Source organism: Mesoplodon mirus, assembly GCF_964341445.2.
Source record: "Mesoplodon mirus genome assembly, chromosome: 4".
Classification (NCBI taxonomy): Eukaryota; Metazoa; Chordata; class Mammalia; order Artiodactyla; family Ziphiidae; genus Mesoplodon; species Mesoplodon mirus.
In genome coordinates, this window is record NC_138979.1 from 15,426,217 (window position 1) to 15,444,644 (window position 18,428).

Sequence of the window (18,428 nt, forward strand, 5' to 3'; positions counted from 1 at the left end):
TTGTAGCCCAGGCTAAACTGATAAAATAAATGAAACATTCAATTTTCCTCCTGCTACTTCTTAAGATAAAATTCTCTTTCCAACAAACTTTATTTTATTTCAGAGGTTTCATGGATTTGATGACTTCTGGTTACATAAATGTGAAATCATTCAAGCCTTAATTAAATTTTTATTAGATGCCACAGCAATTTTCTTACATGTGATAATAATAAAGGATTCCGTGAGTCAAGCTACATTTTGGGAGAGCTGTGATCATCTTCCCAGAGACAACACTTGTAACAGTTTACTGTATTTATAGTACAGTTACATTCTCAATCTGCCTAGCTCTCTACTGGCTGCTTCTCCACACCTATAAGCAGGTTCAAATCCCCCATTCTGGCAAAACCCTCTCTTGCCACTAGGTTCCCCTCTGGCTGCTTCCTCTCCATCAATTCTTTCCCAGACATGCTTTTTTTAAAGACTGCAGTTTCATCCACGTTACTACCTTCTCATATTTTCATCACTTATCTTATGAAATCTGGCAAAAGCAAGCCCCCATTCATCCACCCCAGCTAAATTTTTAGTCTTACTAAATCCCCAGATGCCCCTCCTTGCCAATTCTAATGACCTGCTTTTCCTCCAGCAGATCAGCCTCCCTCTCCAGGTACCTTCTCCTCATTCTCCCTCCTGGACGCCTTCCTCCAGGCACCCTTCCGAAACCACCTGTCTAGGATTCTGACCTTGACCCTCTGCTCTTCTCCATCTTTTCCTGCTTCTTGGCTGGTTTCCACAATCACTTACATATTGATGGTTCAACATCTCAATCTCCTCCAAGATCACCACCTGGCAGAGTTGGTATCTTCCCTGGGATGCCCCATAACCATCTCAATACTCCACAAGTCTAAAGCTGAACTCACCTTTCCATCCCCTAAAGCACCTGGGGAATTTGGGAATTATCTTAGACTTTCTCCTGTTCTTGGAAGCCTTCACCACTTCTCATCCTTATTAATCCAGTAGCTTCTAACTCTGGTCTGTCTCCAGGTCTGCTCCTTCCTATCTGCTCTCCGTACCAATACTAGAAAGACCTTCCTAAGAGGCCCATCTGAGTTTGTCACTCAGCTGACAAAAATCTGTCACTGGCCAGCTGTAACCTTTAGGAAAGACTTCAACACCCTTCTATGGTTGAGGAGACCTTTCTTGGTCTTTCAACGGTCTCTCCCCACAGGCAATGGCAGTTCCCAGAGGGCATGCTGTTCCCTGCCTCCAGGCTATTCCCTTTGCTGGGAATGTATTTCTATCTCCTCCACTCTCCTAAATCTCACTCTCACTTCAAAGCAAGACTGAAACAGCTCCTCCAGGAAGCCTTCCCTGACCCTTTAATCTAAATCCTATAGTCCTTCTTTTTCTCATCCATAGCGCATTTCTCCTCTCCCCCTCGGAACTCCCTCTTTCTCTTGCCCCACATTTTCTGAGAATTACCTCTTTACCTTCCTATTTTGAATAATGCACTGTAACCCCTACCTGGCAAGGACTATATTTTTTATCTCTTTACAGCACAATGCTTGGCACATAAAATACATCTAGCAAATGTTTGTTAAATGAATAAATAATTCTTCTGCGAACTAGACTTCATCAACACCAACTTCATGGCATATTAATTTCAATGTAATTCATAATATAAGACACATTCATGGTGTTGTTGGAGGGTGATGGAACAACGCCTTGTTCCTATTAATCGTAATATAATTAGGCCAGTTTCTTCCAGTTTATAGGCTAATCCAACTGTGTAATCTGGATATCTTGAAAAACTGTATTCACTTTTGATTATATGAGCAAACACTGTAACAGCAGACATGTATTAAAACGGTACCCTAAGCACTATGCCCTACACACACACAGAGACATCGTATATGGGTTTGGTCCTCAGAGCCCACCCACCTCTCTTTAGCAATTCTCTCTCAGGCCCCCTTTGGCATTCCTGTTCCTCTGCCTCTGTAACCCCTACACCTTCAAATACATACACACACACACACACACACACAGGCATGCACATGCCCACACATACTCTTAATGACTTCTTGCTGTTGTTGGTCTAACCAGGGGCCTGCCTGTCCGGTCTGTTTGAACCTGGACACTCTGACTCTTTACCACCTCTGTTCCACAAGGTTTCAAACACAAAGGCCGTCGGTGACCATTGCTCCTCCTTTTAATACTGGTATTTTCCAAGACACACGACCTCAACCCAAAACCTGACTCTCTAAAGTCAATGGCCACTGACACACTAGTGTAGGCGACAGTAGTATGGGAACAAGGAGTCGTTCCATGGCTCTCCAATAGCACCATGAGTGTGTCCACTTCTTCCGCCCATGTATGTAGGGCTGTCCTGACAAAAACACCAAAGGCCTCCAGTAGTTCTGTGGAAAAATACTAAATAGGAACTGGATATTTAAAGGCTTTTATTCATTTCTTATTTTGACATTTCTTATCTTCCATTCACTGATGAAATCTTAGGATAGCTGTCAGGCTCTTACACATATATTGCTTACCTTTTCAGATAAATTCACTAAGACACACGTAGCATTTTGGGTCTCTTCATAAATAGAATGTCACAATCCAAAAAAGTTAACTGGTCATTCATCCAAGGGAGTTGTGTGATCTTATACAGCAGTTTATTTATCCCTAGAAGCATGTAGGTTAATAAGGTCAAAGAATTATTTTCTTGCTTCAAAGTAGATGACACAGTAGAATTTTATTTCGGGTCCTCAGCCCAGGCCGAGAAAAGAAAACTGTTTCTGGAAGCTTCATCTCACTTTACACAACATGTGTTTGTTAAAAATAAATTCTTTGAGTGTTCTTTTAATGTACGTTTTATTGCAATAATGTTATTCAATTCCAAAGCCTCCCCTAGGCTACGGCTGAGTGAGAGGGAGGATTGTGAAAAAGAGCAGTGCTTTGTATTCCAGGACCTAGTCGTGCAAGTCGAAGCCTGTTGGAGGGGCCTCTGCATGCCGTCTGATGCTCACGTGGCCATCAAAAGTGCTCACTGGACTTAATTCTTCCTACACCTGCAACAGTACCACTGCGTGTGATTATTACTGTACCAAAGATGACATGGTTTTATCTCAGGCAGTTGGAAACATGGGGATCTCAGTAGTTAGTATCTTCAATTAGTGCTGAAAGCCTCCTCAGGCTGCTCACCATTCTGCGAACTCCTTCCCTGGCTCTGCCCTACTTTTTTCCCCTTGTTTACAGTCTTCCCTCAACCTACTGCTTCCACACTTCCTTATATTTCTGTGGCAACCCCACCAAACCTGCACAGAACAGAAATTTGTCACTGCAGATAAGTAATTCTGTTCCCTTATTACAGATGAAGAAATGGAGGCTGCAGGAGTTAATATTTTCATACAAGGTCACTCAACTGGTGAACTGAGAGCCAAGGTTTGGACCCAAGCCAAGGCTATCTGGCATCAGAAGCTTCCTTTAACAACCGTAGGGCAATCAAATGCTGTCTCCCTGAGAGAGCCTTCCCCCAAGCCCACCCCTGCCAGACCCTTGCCTTAGTTCTCCTATTAGACTCATGCTATGTCCATGTCCGTGTTTTCCTGTAGATCACATCACTTAAGAATAGAAACCGTTTTTTACTTTTACCTAAAACAGTGAATTATGAAATTAAATTGACTGGACAAAAATATCTTCCAACTAAAATTATCCCATTGGAGGAACAGCTGAACTAATATGAAAACTACTAGGCAAACAGAACTTTATAAATGGATTTCAATCATATCATGGAAATGTCATATATTTTAAGGATGCATCACACATAAATGTGTAACATATGGCAGTCCCCAACTTACGGGTAAGGAATGTGAGATAGAATGGTTAGGTTTCCAATTAACCTACACAAGCCTATTTCACTTCTAATAAAGGCATCGATTCATTCCTCCATTCACTTAAAAAAATTGATTACTTATTGAATAAGTGAATAGATAGAGGAATGAGTCAATGCATTTTAAAATTAGAAGTAAAACAGACTTTGGGGGCCTTTATTCAATAAGTAAGTCAAACAAGTTTAAATTGAGAAGCTACTATGTGCTCGGTGTTATGCTGAAATATACTCTTACTATTCTTGTTTTCTTTTTAAATTTTTAATGGTCTGGAAAATCCCAATAAAAAAGTATTAAGTAAATAAAATGGGACTTCCCTGGTGGCACAGTGGTTAAGAATCCGCCTGTCAATGCAGGGGACACGGGTTCAATCCCTGGTCCGGGAAGATCCCACATGCTGCGGAGCAACTAAGCCCGCGCACAACAACTAGTGAGCCTGTACTCTAGAGCCTGCGAGCCACAACTACTGAGCCCACGTGCCATAACTACTGAAGCCCACGTGCCTAGAGACTGTGCTCCGCAACAAGAGAAGCCATCGCAATGAAAAGCCCGCACACCGCAACGAAGAGTAGCCCCCGCTCGCCTCAACTAGAGAAAGCTCGCATGCAGCAACGAAGACCCAACGCAGCCATAAATAAATAAATAAATAAATATATTTAATAAAAAATAAAATGAATAAGCACTGGCTATGGATCAACTATTTTCTGCTTAACGCTTTTTTGCCTCTTAATCCTGGGTACAGATTAATGGCCTGACAAAAGCTATGATGTGTTAGGGTTTTCTCCTTTCTACTTCCTGGAATGTATATCTAGATCCATAAGAAAAATAAAATAATAGGAACTGCAGGGAAAATAAAAGGAAGACACCAAATTAAACATGAAGAAACAGTAGAAAAATAAGATCCAGGTAAGAGAATTTAATTTGTAAAATGAGAAAGGGACAAAAAATAGTTAAGAAAACCAACAGGGAAATATCGATTGCAGTCGCAACATTTGACTCATCTGATAAATCTCACCTAATGTCTAAGCACTGAATTATTTTAATGGTCACTGAGAGGACACCTCCCAAATGAACTTACTCAAAAATTTCATTTAACAAATACTTATCGAGTACCTTCTGTGTTCCAAACACTCTGAAAAGTGTTAAGAAAACAAAAAAGTAAAACAAACTGGGTTCCTACCCTCACAGAGTTTACAATCTAGTAGGAGAAATAGTCCTCAATCAAATAATTACTCATATAACAATATAATTGAAAACTTTGACAATATAATTGAAAACAAGACTCTTTCAGTGGCAAGTAATACATCTCAACTAAAAACAGTAATTTTCTGATTTATACTATCAGAAAGTCTAAGACTATCTATAGATGGCTTTAGATGTATATCTTCCCAACGCAGCAACCCCCAGAATAATTTTTTTAAAAAGTCCCTCTCTCTTCTAGAATGTGTAGATAACATTTAGGCAAGAATTAATTGGCTTGAGGTCCAAGATGAAAGGTTATTATGAGTATCCACCTTTGGGACACATGCTGAACTGTCTGGAGAAGCATGACATTATGATAAAAGGCCGAGGTGAACAACATAGAGTCAGACAGATGACATTCCTAAATGATGGTGAGGTGCTGTTTCTAAAAGACTGAACATTCCCAAATAATGAGAAGGTACTGTTACCAGAAGAAGGGGGTAAGAGATACTGAGCAGATAAAACTATTAGATGTTCACTCCATAAAATTAGTGTGGAATATAGGAAGAACTTGGGAGAGTGTTTCTAGAGAAGCAATAAATAAAAAGGCAAGGTGAGAAAAATGTGCTTGGAGAGTAACAAATACAAGTCGTTGAGTATATGAAAAATTCTGACCAAAACTTCAGCAAGTAGGTCATGTTCAAGACCTCAGAAAGACTTAACTCACATCAATGAGTTAACTCACATTCTGGGTACAGATTAATGACCTAACAAAAGCTTTGATGTATGCAGTATTAAGAGACCTTTAAGACTCTTTCGCTGAAAAAATGTTTCAAAGGCCGCCCAATGGTTTGTATCTGGAACTCTTGTAAGTATCTGATTTCAGGGAACATTTCCCAGTTTGCATCTTTAGCTTTGAAATACCTGGAATGCTCTTCATGCAAATTTCATAGTTCAGTCTCTAATTTCTATTTCATTCATTGTTTATCCATACATCTTTTTTTTAACTATGGAATTCTCTCCAAGGAAACAAATGAATGTGTTTTAATACTTTATCAGACAATTCAAGTTGCTAGATTATAAATCATTAAAGTATCCCTTTCTCTGTTCTTCCCAGCTTACTATGTGACTTGATCATTCTTAAACCATCATGTGTAAATGAATTCTCAGTTCTTCACAAACGCATGTGACAAATTCCCTTACTCTGAGGTCACTCAATCGCTGGTTTCTCTACACATTTTAATCATGGGTATTTAAATCCCAGGTATCATGTTAAAGAAACTATGACTGAGAAATTCTGCCCAAAGAAATATGTAGAAATAAGGTACAAACAAAACTCTTTGCCTGAGTGATAAATCTGAACAAACGTAGTACCATCATACAAAGTGGAACACTAACCAGATTCCTCCATTCTACGAATTTTCAAAGAGGGCTTCCTATATTTGGAGCTAGTGACGCAGTGGTGATCAGTCCCATACAGCCTATTGTCTTGGGCAGCTCACAGTCAAGTGCAGGCATGGCCTGTTACACCACAGGTGTAGAGTGCACTTTGGCAAGGTACTCATCTCAGACTTGGACCTGGCAGAGAAACACTGAGAAATGATTCAATAATGCTGAAAATCAAGATGAAGCTGAGACCTGAAGGACAAATAGCCAAGAAGAGGAGGAAAGGGTGCTCCAAGAAGAGGGAATGGCATGTGCAGCTTCTTGGGGAAAGAGAGTATGGGAAACTTGGGAGAGTATAACGGAGGAAGTGATGCATTTGAACCTGGACAGGTAAACCAGGACCAGGTGACTGAGGGCTTTGACCTCTAGGGCGAGACCTTTAGGAAGACAGGAAGGTCTTTTCAGCAGAGGAGTGACACAGATTTTCATTTCAGAAAGATCTTTCAGGCCATGGAATGAAGAATGGATTCCAGCAGGACTATGTTGGAGGGAAGGTGGGAAGCTATTGAAATGAGCTAGGCTAGAAATGACGGTGCCTCTGCCAGAGCAAGGCTAAGGGAACTGAGGATACACAAAGGCAGTCTCCAGTCAAACATCAGTGCTCGGTTTTAGAAAAATCAGCTTCTTATTGGCTGTGCCTATTTTACAAACGGCTCTTCTAAAAACAGCTTGACAAAACTGAGATTGCACAAATCTGGCTTCCTGAGTAAAGCTGTTTTGCAATGTCCAGACAATGAGACTATCATCTGCAAATGACTTTGAATCATGCTTGTTTTTAAAAATATCTGAAATGAACACAGATGATAAAAAGATAATGAAGGTTAAATAACAAAGAAATGAAACAGCCTGGCTGGCTTGTCCATTTACTCCTGATTAAAAAATATCCAAATCAGTATGCCTGAGTTCAGAGCAATGGCCAGTTATAAACTGTGCTGAGATGGAGATGAAGTTAGGAATTTCAAATCAAGCAAATTACAAACCTTTAATTTATAAATGCCTACAGTCTAAATAAAATCATAAATCTATTATCTTTAAATGGTAGCAATTTGTAAAGTGTACTCTCATTCAATGTAAATCGGCCATGGAATTGATATTAATTAGCTAAAGAGCAAACATGAAGGAGAATCCTAAATCCAGAGGATTTCACCCATCTCATCAGAGCTGATTCTTATGAAGCAGCAAATTTAAAGTCTTGCTTGGTACTGCTATGCCGGTCCAGAGACAGGTTACTAGAATGACCCTGTAAAACTGTCATTTCCATGTTTATTTGCCTGGCAACCACCTGTCATTTGTGGTAGTTTCTAAGAAGTTAGGAATTAACATTCTTTTCCTTAGGTGAGTTGTTCATTTTAATTAACCTGTGGTTTTCCCCTCTTATTTCCTAAGAAACAATTAGATGTATGGTTAGTATCATGATGTGATCAGGAAAGCAGCACTAACACTCAATCTAAGGACATCATTTCAACGAAAAAAGGTCACTTGCCAAAAAACCGCTATTAACAATTTGTTATGAAGTGCAGTAGTACTTGTTCTGGCTTTTAGCTGTTGAAGAAAAGAAATTACATCATCTCCAAGTTTTTTAGAAATTGAAATCTTTATCAAATGACCCTGAGATATAATGTGGTTTCAATCAGAAGTTCAACAGAGTTTTTAGCGAAACCTGAAAGTTTATTCTAAAATAGATATGGAAAAGCAAAGAGCCTTGTAGAATAGCCAAGACACTTCTGAAGATCAAGAAGCAGGACAGCTTTGTCCCACCAGACATAAAGACTTGTTATAAGCTAAAGTAATTAAGACTGTGATATCTGCACAGGGATAATTATCAGGGTCCCACATGCCTTTATCTCTGAAGTACTTTATCTTGGAAGATCTACCAGGGCTTATCCCAGGTTTCATATTTTAAAGCAGAACATTCACAGCCCCAATAACCCATGAATTCTACCTCTAGATAGAAGTCCTACATATGAACATGAAGAGATGTATATAAAGATATTTACAGCACCAATGTTCAAAACAGCACTGACAGGCGAGGGAAATTAAGAGGTACAAACTTCCAGTTAACAAAATGAATGAGTCACAGGGATGAAATGTACAGTTTGGGGAATATAGTCAATAATAATGTAACATCTTTGTATGGTGACAAAGGTGGTTAAAAGGTACAAATTCCAGTTGTAAGATAAATAAGTAGTAGGGATGTAATATACAACATGCTAAACGTAATTAACATTACTGTGCATTATATGTGAAAGTTCTTAAGAGAGTAAATCATGAGTTCTCATCACAAGGAAAAAGTTTTTTTCTTTGTCTTTTATTTTGTATCTATATGAGATTCTGAATGTTCTCCAAACTTACCGTGGTCATCATTTCATGATGTATGGAAGTCAACTCATTATGCTATACGCCTTAAACTTACACTGTGCTATATATCAATTATATCTCAATAAAACTGGAGTAAAAATAACATGCCACTATTCCATTAAAAAAATTACTGATTTTTTTTGTTGATGGAAGATTGGATAAACCAGTTGTGGAAAAATAACTGGAAGCCTGGATAAATCAATTGTGGGATAAATCGACTGGGAAAATTAAGAGCAACACAATTACATGTAATACATGTGTACAAAATAATAAGTGACAGTTTAGCCTCAATCAAAATTGTTTCACAACATATTTATAAATATTTTGCAAGTCTTGCCATATTTACAAATATTACTGTAATATTCTGATACAGGAAATATTTTTACACATATTTCACGTCAAACTAAAAGCTTTCATAAAATCCATTTAATTTGAATAAAAGAATTAAGCATTTAGAAAACTATGCAAAATTTTTAAATTCAAATTATAAATCAAAACAGATAATATATACCTTGCAAGATATACAATATCCTATGAAGTTATATCAGCATATGAAAATAAAACATTGAGCAACATCTTTATAATATGGCAAGAACACTTTCAAACTAAAATGTGAAATGGCATTTTTTTTAACCTTACAAGTCAACTTTATTTTTATGGGGCATCCAGAGTTTTCAAATAGGTGTTAAAATAGTCTTTAAACTTTTGTCGTGTGACAAAAACTCAAATGACCCTCTCTATTCCCTCTCCAAACAAACAAGAACCAAAGAACAAAAATGCAAATACACAGCAATATGCCTTTTAGTTCAATTCTTGTTTCTTGGAATACAGAAAATTGTAAATAATTGAAACTAAAATAGATTCAAAATATGTAAATTAGCAATTAGTGACATAAAATTAGGACAAGTTGATTGTCTACTAAAAGGACTAAATTACCAAAAAAAAAAAAAAGTAATTATAGGTGTATATTCCCAGGAAATATACATACTAAAAAGTCACAATTAAAATAGCTAATATCAGTCAACTATACTTCACTTAAAATAAATAAATAGCTAATATCTGATGATATAATTCTTGAAAGAAGTATGCATATGTAGTCAGTATAGCTAATTTTAAACATAAAACTATGGACTAACAAAATAATTAAGAGGTTTTTTTAATCAAAAGTTCAGAACAGGATTCATTTAGATATCAGAAACCCATGTGCACTTAAAATATGAGTTAGTATAGCAAAAATTACTTCATATATACTTTTTCATGAATATTTTGCAATGCAGATTAAACTGATGTAATTTCTTCATAGATCCTTTTTCAATGTATTGAAGGAACTGGATAACAAAAGGAGAAGGGGAGGGGGCAACCCAAAGAAGTCAGATACTGCTATGCCTGCAGTAAGGTCAATGGGCTCTTTTAAACAAACAAACAAAAATATACCAATTGAATAATCAGGTTCATGGGGTCAGTGGTAGCTGCAGTCTAAGTTGTATCTTGGAGAGAATTATGCAAATATGTATGTTAATGTATACAGACTTAGCATGAGCTATACCCTAAATGCACCTACAGGACTACTTTACATCTTGAAAATCATTGTTCCTTATGAATTCCACACTGGAAAATGATAAATTCTGCCTGTCTTACTTCCCTTTTAGGGTTTAGGGAAATAAACATTTTATTGGCTCCAAATTACAGTTTCAGAGAGAAAAAGTTGGGAGCTACTGATACAAACAGATACATATAAACACAGAGGATATTATTACTATCTAAAAAACATCACTGCATGTTGAATGTTCCATGTTCCATATTCCAACTGGACCAAAGAACACATTATCCTCATCTAAATAAACCAGGGTGTACTTAACAAGCAGCAAGCTGACAGAGAATTTATCAGTTTTATGTAGACTTCTCCTATCACTGAACATTCCAATATTTAGAAAATGTAGAAAACTGAATATGTAGAAAATGTAGAATGTGTAGAAAATTGGCTTTTAAATATTCTGATTCTTATGCAGTTTATCCACAGGGCAAATTCTCATTAGTTTCTCTATAGTCTCATAGCCTCAATCAGCTAAGCAGGATGAGACCTTGAGTAATATGTATTCTAGGGAAATTTTCCAGTTAATGAGTGAAAAATAATAGGTGGAGGAAGAGGGAGGAACTAAGTCATGAGATTCCAGAAAAGTAAAATGGAAGTCATTCTGCATCCCTGCCTTTATGGCCCTCTCTTGACAAAATCACCGGCCACTTTCTACTATAATGCCTGAAGCAGAAACAGTGAGGACAGCTGATTTTAATTTGGAAGGGAAAGGAGAGTTACTATTGCTTAGATGTGTTTGGCTGGCCTCTGGAGGAAGGTATTACAAGTCTGTATTTCAAGGAAGGTCACACAGTTTCTGACCCCATGTTCAGATCTACAGTTTTTAACAGGCTCCTGACAAGACCTTTAATTCTATTTAAATACTCATATCTGTACCATCAATCCATATCTTACCACCTTTTTAATTTAAAGAGGGCAAAATAAAAACAAACCAAATAAAAAATATGCAATGGGTTCAAAGTCTGGTTACAATCCAATGTAGAATACTTTATATTCTATTCTTTCCTCAGATATTATTCTGTTCATTTGGCCAGCCAATATATGACACAATAAATTGTGGGAGAAACTGTCTTAGTAAAAGCACCACTACTTAGTCTGTCATTCTGCAGCAACTTCCTCAGTTGAACAGAATCATTGTCTGGAGGATAGTGAGAGAAGACATCCTGTGTGAACCTCAGTGAAGAAGAAAGACTTCTCAGAGTGGAATACTGGGAAGAGATAAATTAAAGCTTTGCGAAATATAAATATGTGCTCAGAGTGAAGGCAAAGGACTGGAGTTAGATTAAAAGAAAGCAGAAAAGCAACTTTGTAATATACAACCTTAGGTATTATGGTGACTGCTTTTTATTTACTTATTTCCCATCTCTACAACAAATACAAGATTTTAAGGGAGAAAAGCTGGACAAAGCTAAATGAGAGTAGGAAAGATAAGATGAAGACCCAGGTAAACCAGTACAAAAAATGCAGGCCAGAAGGTTTATATACTTGTTGGATGTGGGCCACAAATTATGCTCTGAGCTTTCAAAAAACCACATTTTTTAAAAGTAATGTTTCTGGTCACTATAATGTCCAGAAGATGCAAACAAACCAGTGCAGAAGAAGACCAACTATATCTGTTATTAAGACACAAGATCTTTCTCTCTGTGTCTGTCTGTCTGTCTCTGTTTCTTGGGGAGCAGATACTGTGCAATGCATTGCACCATACCACCTCCCCCAATAACAGCCACCATAACAAGTTTTAGGAGACTATATTTTTAAAGCCACCTTCAGTGTAGATTAATGGCATGAGGCCTAAGCACAATTCAGTTCAAAAGTAATTTCACAAAGAACTAAACTTATTTAATAGGGTTCGTCTCCACTGAAAATAGAGCACCACCACTATATATACATATTATGTACACATACACACATATACATATATATATACACACACTGTACTTTAAGGTATTAGATTAAGTACTTCTGGTTTCTGAAAATACAGTCAGAAACCAGAAGTATAGCAGAATGGCAGAATGAACTTTTTGAAAGTTCTATCTATTAACAGAAGGTTTAAGGTAAATATCATCCAGCAGAACCATTCTGACAGACCTCTGGATCCTATTCTCTCATTTTAAACTATTGTTCTCTGAAGCCCACTGTATTTTCATTCCCATCTTACTTATGGAAGAAAGTCATAAATAGAGCAAGAAGTATGAAAGTCTCCCAAGGTGGCAGTCTAGTCAACAGTCCAGCTTGTACTGTAATTCCAGTAGGTTCAGTCAGTTCGACAACTATTTATTGCATGCCTGTGTGGTAGATGCCACAGGGGATTCACAAGTGAATGACAACAGAGCCCGATATGGTCTAAAAGAATATATGAAAAAGAGATGCCGAAATGAGAAGGAAACAAACAAACTCCTACGATACCAAGCAGAGTCAAACAAGTGCCTTAAAAAAGGCCTAGAGTTCTCGGAGGGTTCTGAGACACCTCATCCTTCTGTGAACGGTGTCACTGGAAATAAGCCTGTAAGAAAAAGTAGAAGGTGGATGGGTGGAGATGGGCATGGCATGGAGGTGGTAGTGCCTGGTACATACTCTGGGAACACCAAGAAGCCTCATTCGGCTAGACTGTTAAAAACACGCCGGGGAGGGTGAGGAGGGAAAGCAGTCTGAGGCCTCATGGTAATGGCCGTGGTGAAGAGACTGTACTGAATGTAGTGGGGAACCAACTCAAGACTTTAGATCTCATGGTCACAGTTGACCAATTCATTCATCTTCATAAACATACTGTTTCTACAATAGGAAATACCTTTTAGGAAGCAAAAAACTGAGACCAAAACTATTGAAAAGAATCCATAGTATCTACATCTCTGCATGAAAGTATCTGATTCTTGCAGAGAAGAAATCTGTGGGGAGCAAATTAGTATTTTCCATTCCTAAGTTTTACTCAGGCACATTCTCCTTGATAAGAACCTGTTTCCAAAGATCAAACTTAAGAAATGCACAAATTGTCCTAATTGTAATAATCCCAGATGTCTTTGCAAACATCCATGAATTTCAAACCTTATTTCTGAATTAAGTGTTCTAGATTAGTTATGTCTCATTCCAAACTTACCCAACCTCAGGCTTCAACTTCTATCTATCCTCTAAAGGAAAGAGACTCTCACATTTTATATTTAAAAAATTTCTGTATGCAGTCAAGAGTCATTGATTTTTAAAAAAACCTGTGATTTTCCAATAATCTGACCCATGTCCATTTTATAGAGATCTTTGCTTGAATTAACGCTCTGTCTTAATCTTTTGCTCCAGGTATGTCTGCATATAGTTAGAAAATTTATACTAGTGACAGTATGTCTCAACAGAGATACTCTTATAGCAAACTCCACAAATTAGTAATATTTCAAACTAAGTTTTTTAACTCTAATGAAAGCAGAAAATAATAGGAAAATATCCAACTAGAAAAACAACTAAATGTAAACGATCTGCTAAATATAAACTACTTGTTTCTAGAACACAGCAATATTAGAAAGTTTAAAAAGTGAAAATTCCTTGGGGTCCTAAACTATTATTGCTCTCTCTATAGTGATAATGAACTTCCTTGTTGTATTAAATCACATTTAAGAGCAATAATCAGGCCAAAATATAACTACATATTTTAGGCCTTTTTTCCTGATTTAAATTTTAGAATTTTACAAGATATTACTGCATCTTTCTCCTTTGACATTGTTACTAAACTGTTTTTCAATCAGTTCAGGATATAAAGATGAATGTATAACAATATGGAAATGATTTGAGATTTATAAAATTTAACATTATTCTAAGCTTATTTTTCTCTAAACATTGGTTGAGGTATACTATTTAGTGTGGGCAAATACTTTTCAGATATACATAGAATATATTCAATCCTAAAAGAAAATTCACTATATAATGAACTTTTAATCACAAGGGAGATTAATTTTAAAGTATATTCTTGAAAATTCCACAACGTGTTAATAATTGCCAACAGTGATGCGAAAGAGAGTACTTGGGGTTTTCCACTGTACTTACTAAACCACATGAATGTATTCAAGGTGTAGGTCTACATGTAGGGAGTACTATATAAATATTAAAAGAATAAATATTTAATTTCAACGAAAATGGGAAATACAATAAACTCTCATTGTTTTAAATTGCCACTCATTTACGAATGTTAAGTTGAAATATCAAAAAATACTGCACATAGGAAAGAAAATATTGAGGATCACTCATCTCAGGTTTGGGAGAGAATGGGAAGGAAATTAGTGGTTTCTCTGCCCTCTGGTGGCAATAAAGTCAACTGCAGCATTTCTAAAGGAATGCATAAAAAATGTCCTTTATGAAATCAGACTACCCTGCCCCCACCCCCCGCCAAAATGTCTGTAAAAAAATCCTGATTGCTACATGCCGAATTCCAAGACGGTCGGACTTCTAAAATTTTTCCTGTATTGAACTTTTTAGCTAGACTATTTTACAAAGGAAACTATATTTTTTCTTCCATTTCATTGCTGTATTTTAGGTATTACAGTAGGCTAACCATTTAATTCCAAGATTATTTAATAAAATTAATGCAGACTGATATCCAGGAAAGAAGTTTTACTTCGTTTTGTAATAAATCTCAAAAAATTTGCTAAGAAGTATAAAACTATTCCTTTTTTACTCAATCCTGTAAAGATGTGGGCTTCTAGAGTAGTTTTCCACCAGATATACTAGTTTATAATACCTGCAGCTCTATGTTGAACAATTTACTTATTTCATATTCTCCAAAGCAAAGGCTTAACTATCTGTTCAATTTTAGAGTGGTGTAAATTTTATCCTCAATTTGAGAACTCAGAAGAGTAAACTTATTGTATGTATTGTTCTTTTCTCAGTAACATATTATTTATGAAAAAAAGTTCAGGAAAAAAATAAACATTTGCTGACCTTTTATTTTTTTACTGTAAATGCATGATTTACTTCCAGTGACGAAGAGGTTTTCAAATAAACAACTTGGGATGCATTTTTGGCACACGCACCTCTCTAACCTCCTTTGGAAAGAAGTAAATTGCTTTCTTTAAGCATTTATTTATTTCATGAAGATGCCCATGAAAACTACTGTTGCACTTTTTAAAATAAATGTGCAGCTTCCCAGATGAGTAAAAGTCTTATTTTTTTTACCAATGAAATGTATCAGAGAAATACACAGAAGGTACGATCTACTGATATAAATAATACCTAGTCAAGAACAACCTATGTCCACCTATGCAGAACGCATTATATGTGATAAAGACAAATCAACATCCAGGAAACTTGCGTTTTATTCACAGCTTTAAAAGTGTTGTCATCTTGTTGCCCTCCCCCCGTCCCTCCACACACACACACACACACACACACACACACACACACACACACACACACACACACACACACACACCTCCAATCATAAATTGGAGCAGAGTCAGAATTTGTGCTTTCTCCATAAGAATTTACACCAGGGGCAGACACAGTGTTTCGGCTGTCTCAGCTCGGTAACATTTCATTGAAGGACTTCCCTTCAAGATTCACCTCACCTGGAATCCCCAGGTGCTCTCCCTAGCCTTCCATCTGCGACTGGCAGGTTTGACATTTGCGGACGCCAGTAGACTTCCTGAGGAACCACTTACCGTTTCCCCTCCTCAGGATTAAAACAGAACAAAACAAAACCTTGATTAGCCTCATCAGCAAGGTTTTATTTCCTTTTTCTTTTCCCTGTAAGTGTTTTTGCTCATTCACTTCCTCTCGAAGTCTATCCATTTCTTCCCGGGGGGCAGAAATGGGGAGCAGGCACCCAGTTCACAGTGGGCAGGGTCCAGAAGGCAGCTGGACCTCCGGCTCAGCAGCGCCTCGCCAGGAGGAGCCAGCGCGCCCAGGGCGGCGTAGCCGGCTCGGCGCTCGCCCCGCGGGGCGCGGCTCCGGAGGGACGCGCACCTGGCTGGAGCAGCCACCCATGGGAACGTGCGGGGCCGGGGCTCCACGTGGGGGCAATATCAGGCCACTCGGAGGAGGCCCTGCACGTTCAGGCCTGTCTGCGAAGCCGGCCGGCGCAGGACAATGGGGCCAGTGGTTGGTCTCTAGAGGGGCGCCCGCCCCACCTCTGCCACCTCCTTCCTTCCTCTGCGTCCCGCCGCGCCCACCCCGCCCCACTTCCAGTGCCCGCTCAGCCCCGGACAGCAAGAGGGAGCTGAGGTGGGGATCGCCTGGTGGGGAGGAAGGTGCGGCCCCAGGGAATTTTCTCCAGCAGAGGGGAGCTCTGCAATCCCCGGCTGCCACCACGTCCACCACCTACCGCCCCCTTGCCGCACTCCCTTAGTTTACCCCAGCAGCAGGGAAGGAGGAGGGGCCGGGGAGGACACAGCCCAGGCTGCCAGCTCCGGGGCGAGGTATCCGCGGAAGGTTTGCTCTAACGCCAGAGCCCTCTCTGGGCGCGTCCGGGGAGTCAGTACCACTCCCTGCCAGCCGCTCAGGTGAAGCAAGCGGTAAATCCTTAAGATAACCCCCGTTCCCTACCACCCTACGCATCCAGCCAACATTCTTCTGCCCATTTGAGAAGCCCAAGTTTAGTCGAAATGCAACTGCAATAACTTTGCCAAGGGCATAGGTGGGGAGGGAGTGGGCTGACAACAGGGTGCCAGAGAGGTCTTCAGCTGGGCACAAAAGCAAGAAGCGAAAGTGCATCTTACCATTGACTTGGTTTCCAGGCTTCCCTTCAGCGAACTGAAACCGGTCCATTAAAAAGTGGCAAAGTAACACAACTCCTGCAGCAGCCAGGTCGGCCCTCGGGAACCTCGCCATGCCGCTGCCGCGACCTCCCTCCCCTTCCCCGCCAGTACTTCTCCGGCACCCTGTGCCCCGGGGCTCCCGCTGGGAATGGGGACAACGGGGCCGAACGCTGAGGGCTGGTCTCGGCGGGATGCAGAGGCCTTTGTAAATTTCTCTGGGACTTCACACCCGGGAGCCGGGAAGAGGAAGAACGGAGTGCGAGGGCAGAGCAGTCCCCTCCGGACCTCCAGGTCTCTCTTCACAACTTGCCACGACACTCGCAGCCCTCACCCCAGACACACAACAATTGCGGAGACGAAAGGCCACTTGAGCTGGGGCTGGCAAACTCTCCCTTCCGCACAAGCAGCGCCACCCCGGTGCCCGCAGACGGTGACTTCCGAGCCCCGCGATGCGCTCCACTGGGTTCAAAACAGATCTAATTCCTCAGCCAGCGCGGGTGCCTGTCCAAATCCAAGAGGGCTGTCGGCTCGGAAGGAACTTTCCCCAGTCCTAGGGTGGCCCCCGCGGAAGGTTTGCGTTTGCGGGAAGGGGGTTACTGTGGGATGGCGAAACCCCTCCGACAAGTTTTTCTTCTTTTCTTCGCCCCGACGCTGGGCGCGCGTCCTTGCTCGCAGCCGGAGGGATGAGCAGCCCCAGAGCTGAGCCCCGGGAAGGCTCGGGCTGCAGCAGTCTGAGGTCCGAAGGCAGGAAAAATGTATTGGGGAAAAAAAGAGAGAGAGAGAGAGGAAGAAGAAAGAAATGGGGAGGGAAAAGTCAGGCTGAAACCTATCGGGAGAGGGTTCCTCCTGGCTAAGGAGGAGGTGGCCCCAAGCCCCGCCGAGCCCCGGAGTTTGGTGGCGGAGGAGGCGCCGCCGCCGCCGCGCTCCCCCGCACTCCAGCTCCACACTTTGGGGAGGGAAGGCAGCTCGCAATTTGCCAGATCTGCCGCTGCATCCTCCCCCACCCCCCCGCTTCCCTCCCCCTTGCTCCTCCAGGCGTCTCCCACCTTCCTCCCCGAAACCGGCAGCTAGCACCGACCTGTCCAATGGCTGCACTTTCCTCGGGGCTGGCAGAGGAGTCGCCGAGAGATTAAACCGGGGGAGCAAGGCAAGGGGGAGTGAGAGGGCAACTCCAGCCCGGCGTGCCCCCTGGCAGCCGGCGGCCTGGCGCGCCGGGAGAGGAGGCGAGAAAGCCAAGCTAGGAGGGGAGCGCCG

At 40.3% G+C, this 18,428-nt stretch overlaps 1 protein-coding gene across 3 annotated transcripts in view; it reads right to left on the minus strand.

Annotated features, from left to right (window-relative positions):
• PLXDC2 (plexin domain containing 2) overlaps positions 1 to 18,096 on the minus strand; it is a 410,469-nt gene extending 392,373 nt beyond the window's left edge. The window contains exon 1 of one of the 3 annotated variants that reach the window (XM_082617463.1): positions 17,136 to 18,094. In XM_082617463.1, coding sequence (XP_082473589.1) covers positions 17,136 to 17,247 — 112 coding nt within the window. In that variant the 5' untranslated portion in view covers positions 17,248 to 18,094. Of the gene's footprint in view, positions 1 to 17,135 lie in introns of all 3 variants that reach the window. The other 2 variants (XM_082617461.1, XM_082617462.1) reach the window with 2 other exon arrangements.
• Between the last annotated feature and the right edge of the window lie 332 nt (positions 18,097 to 18,428).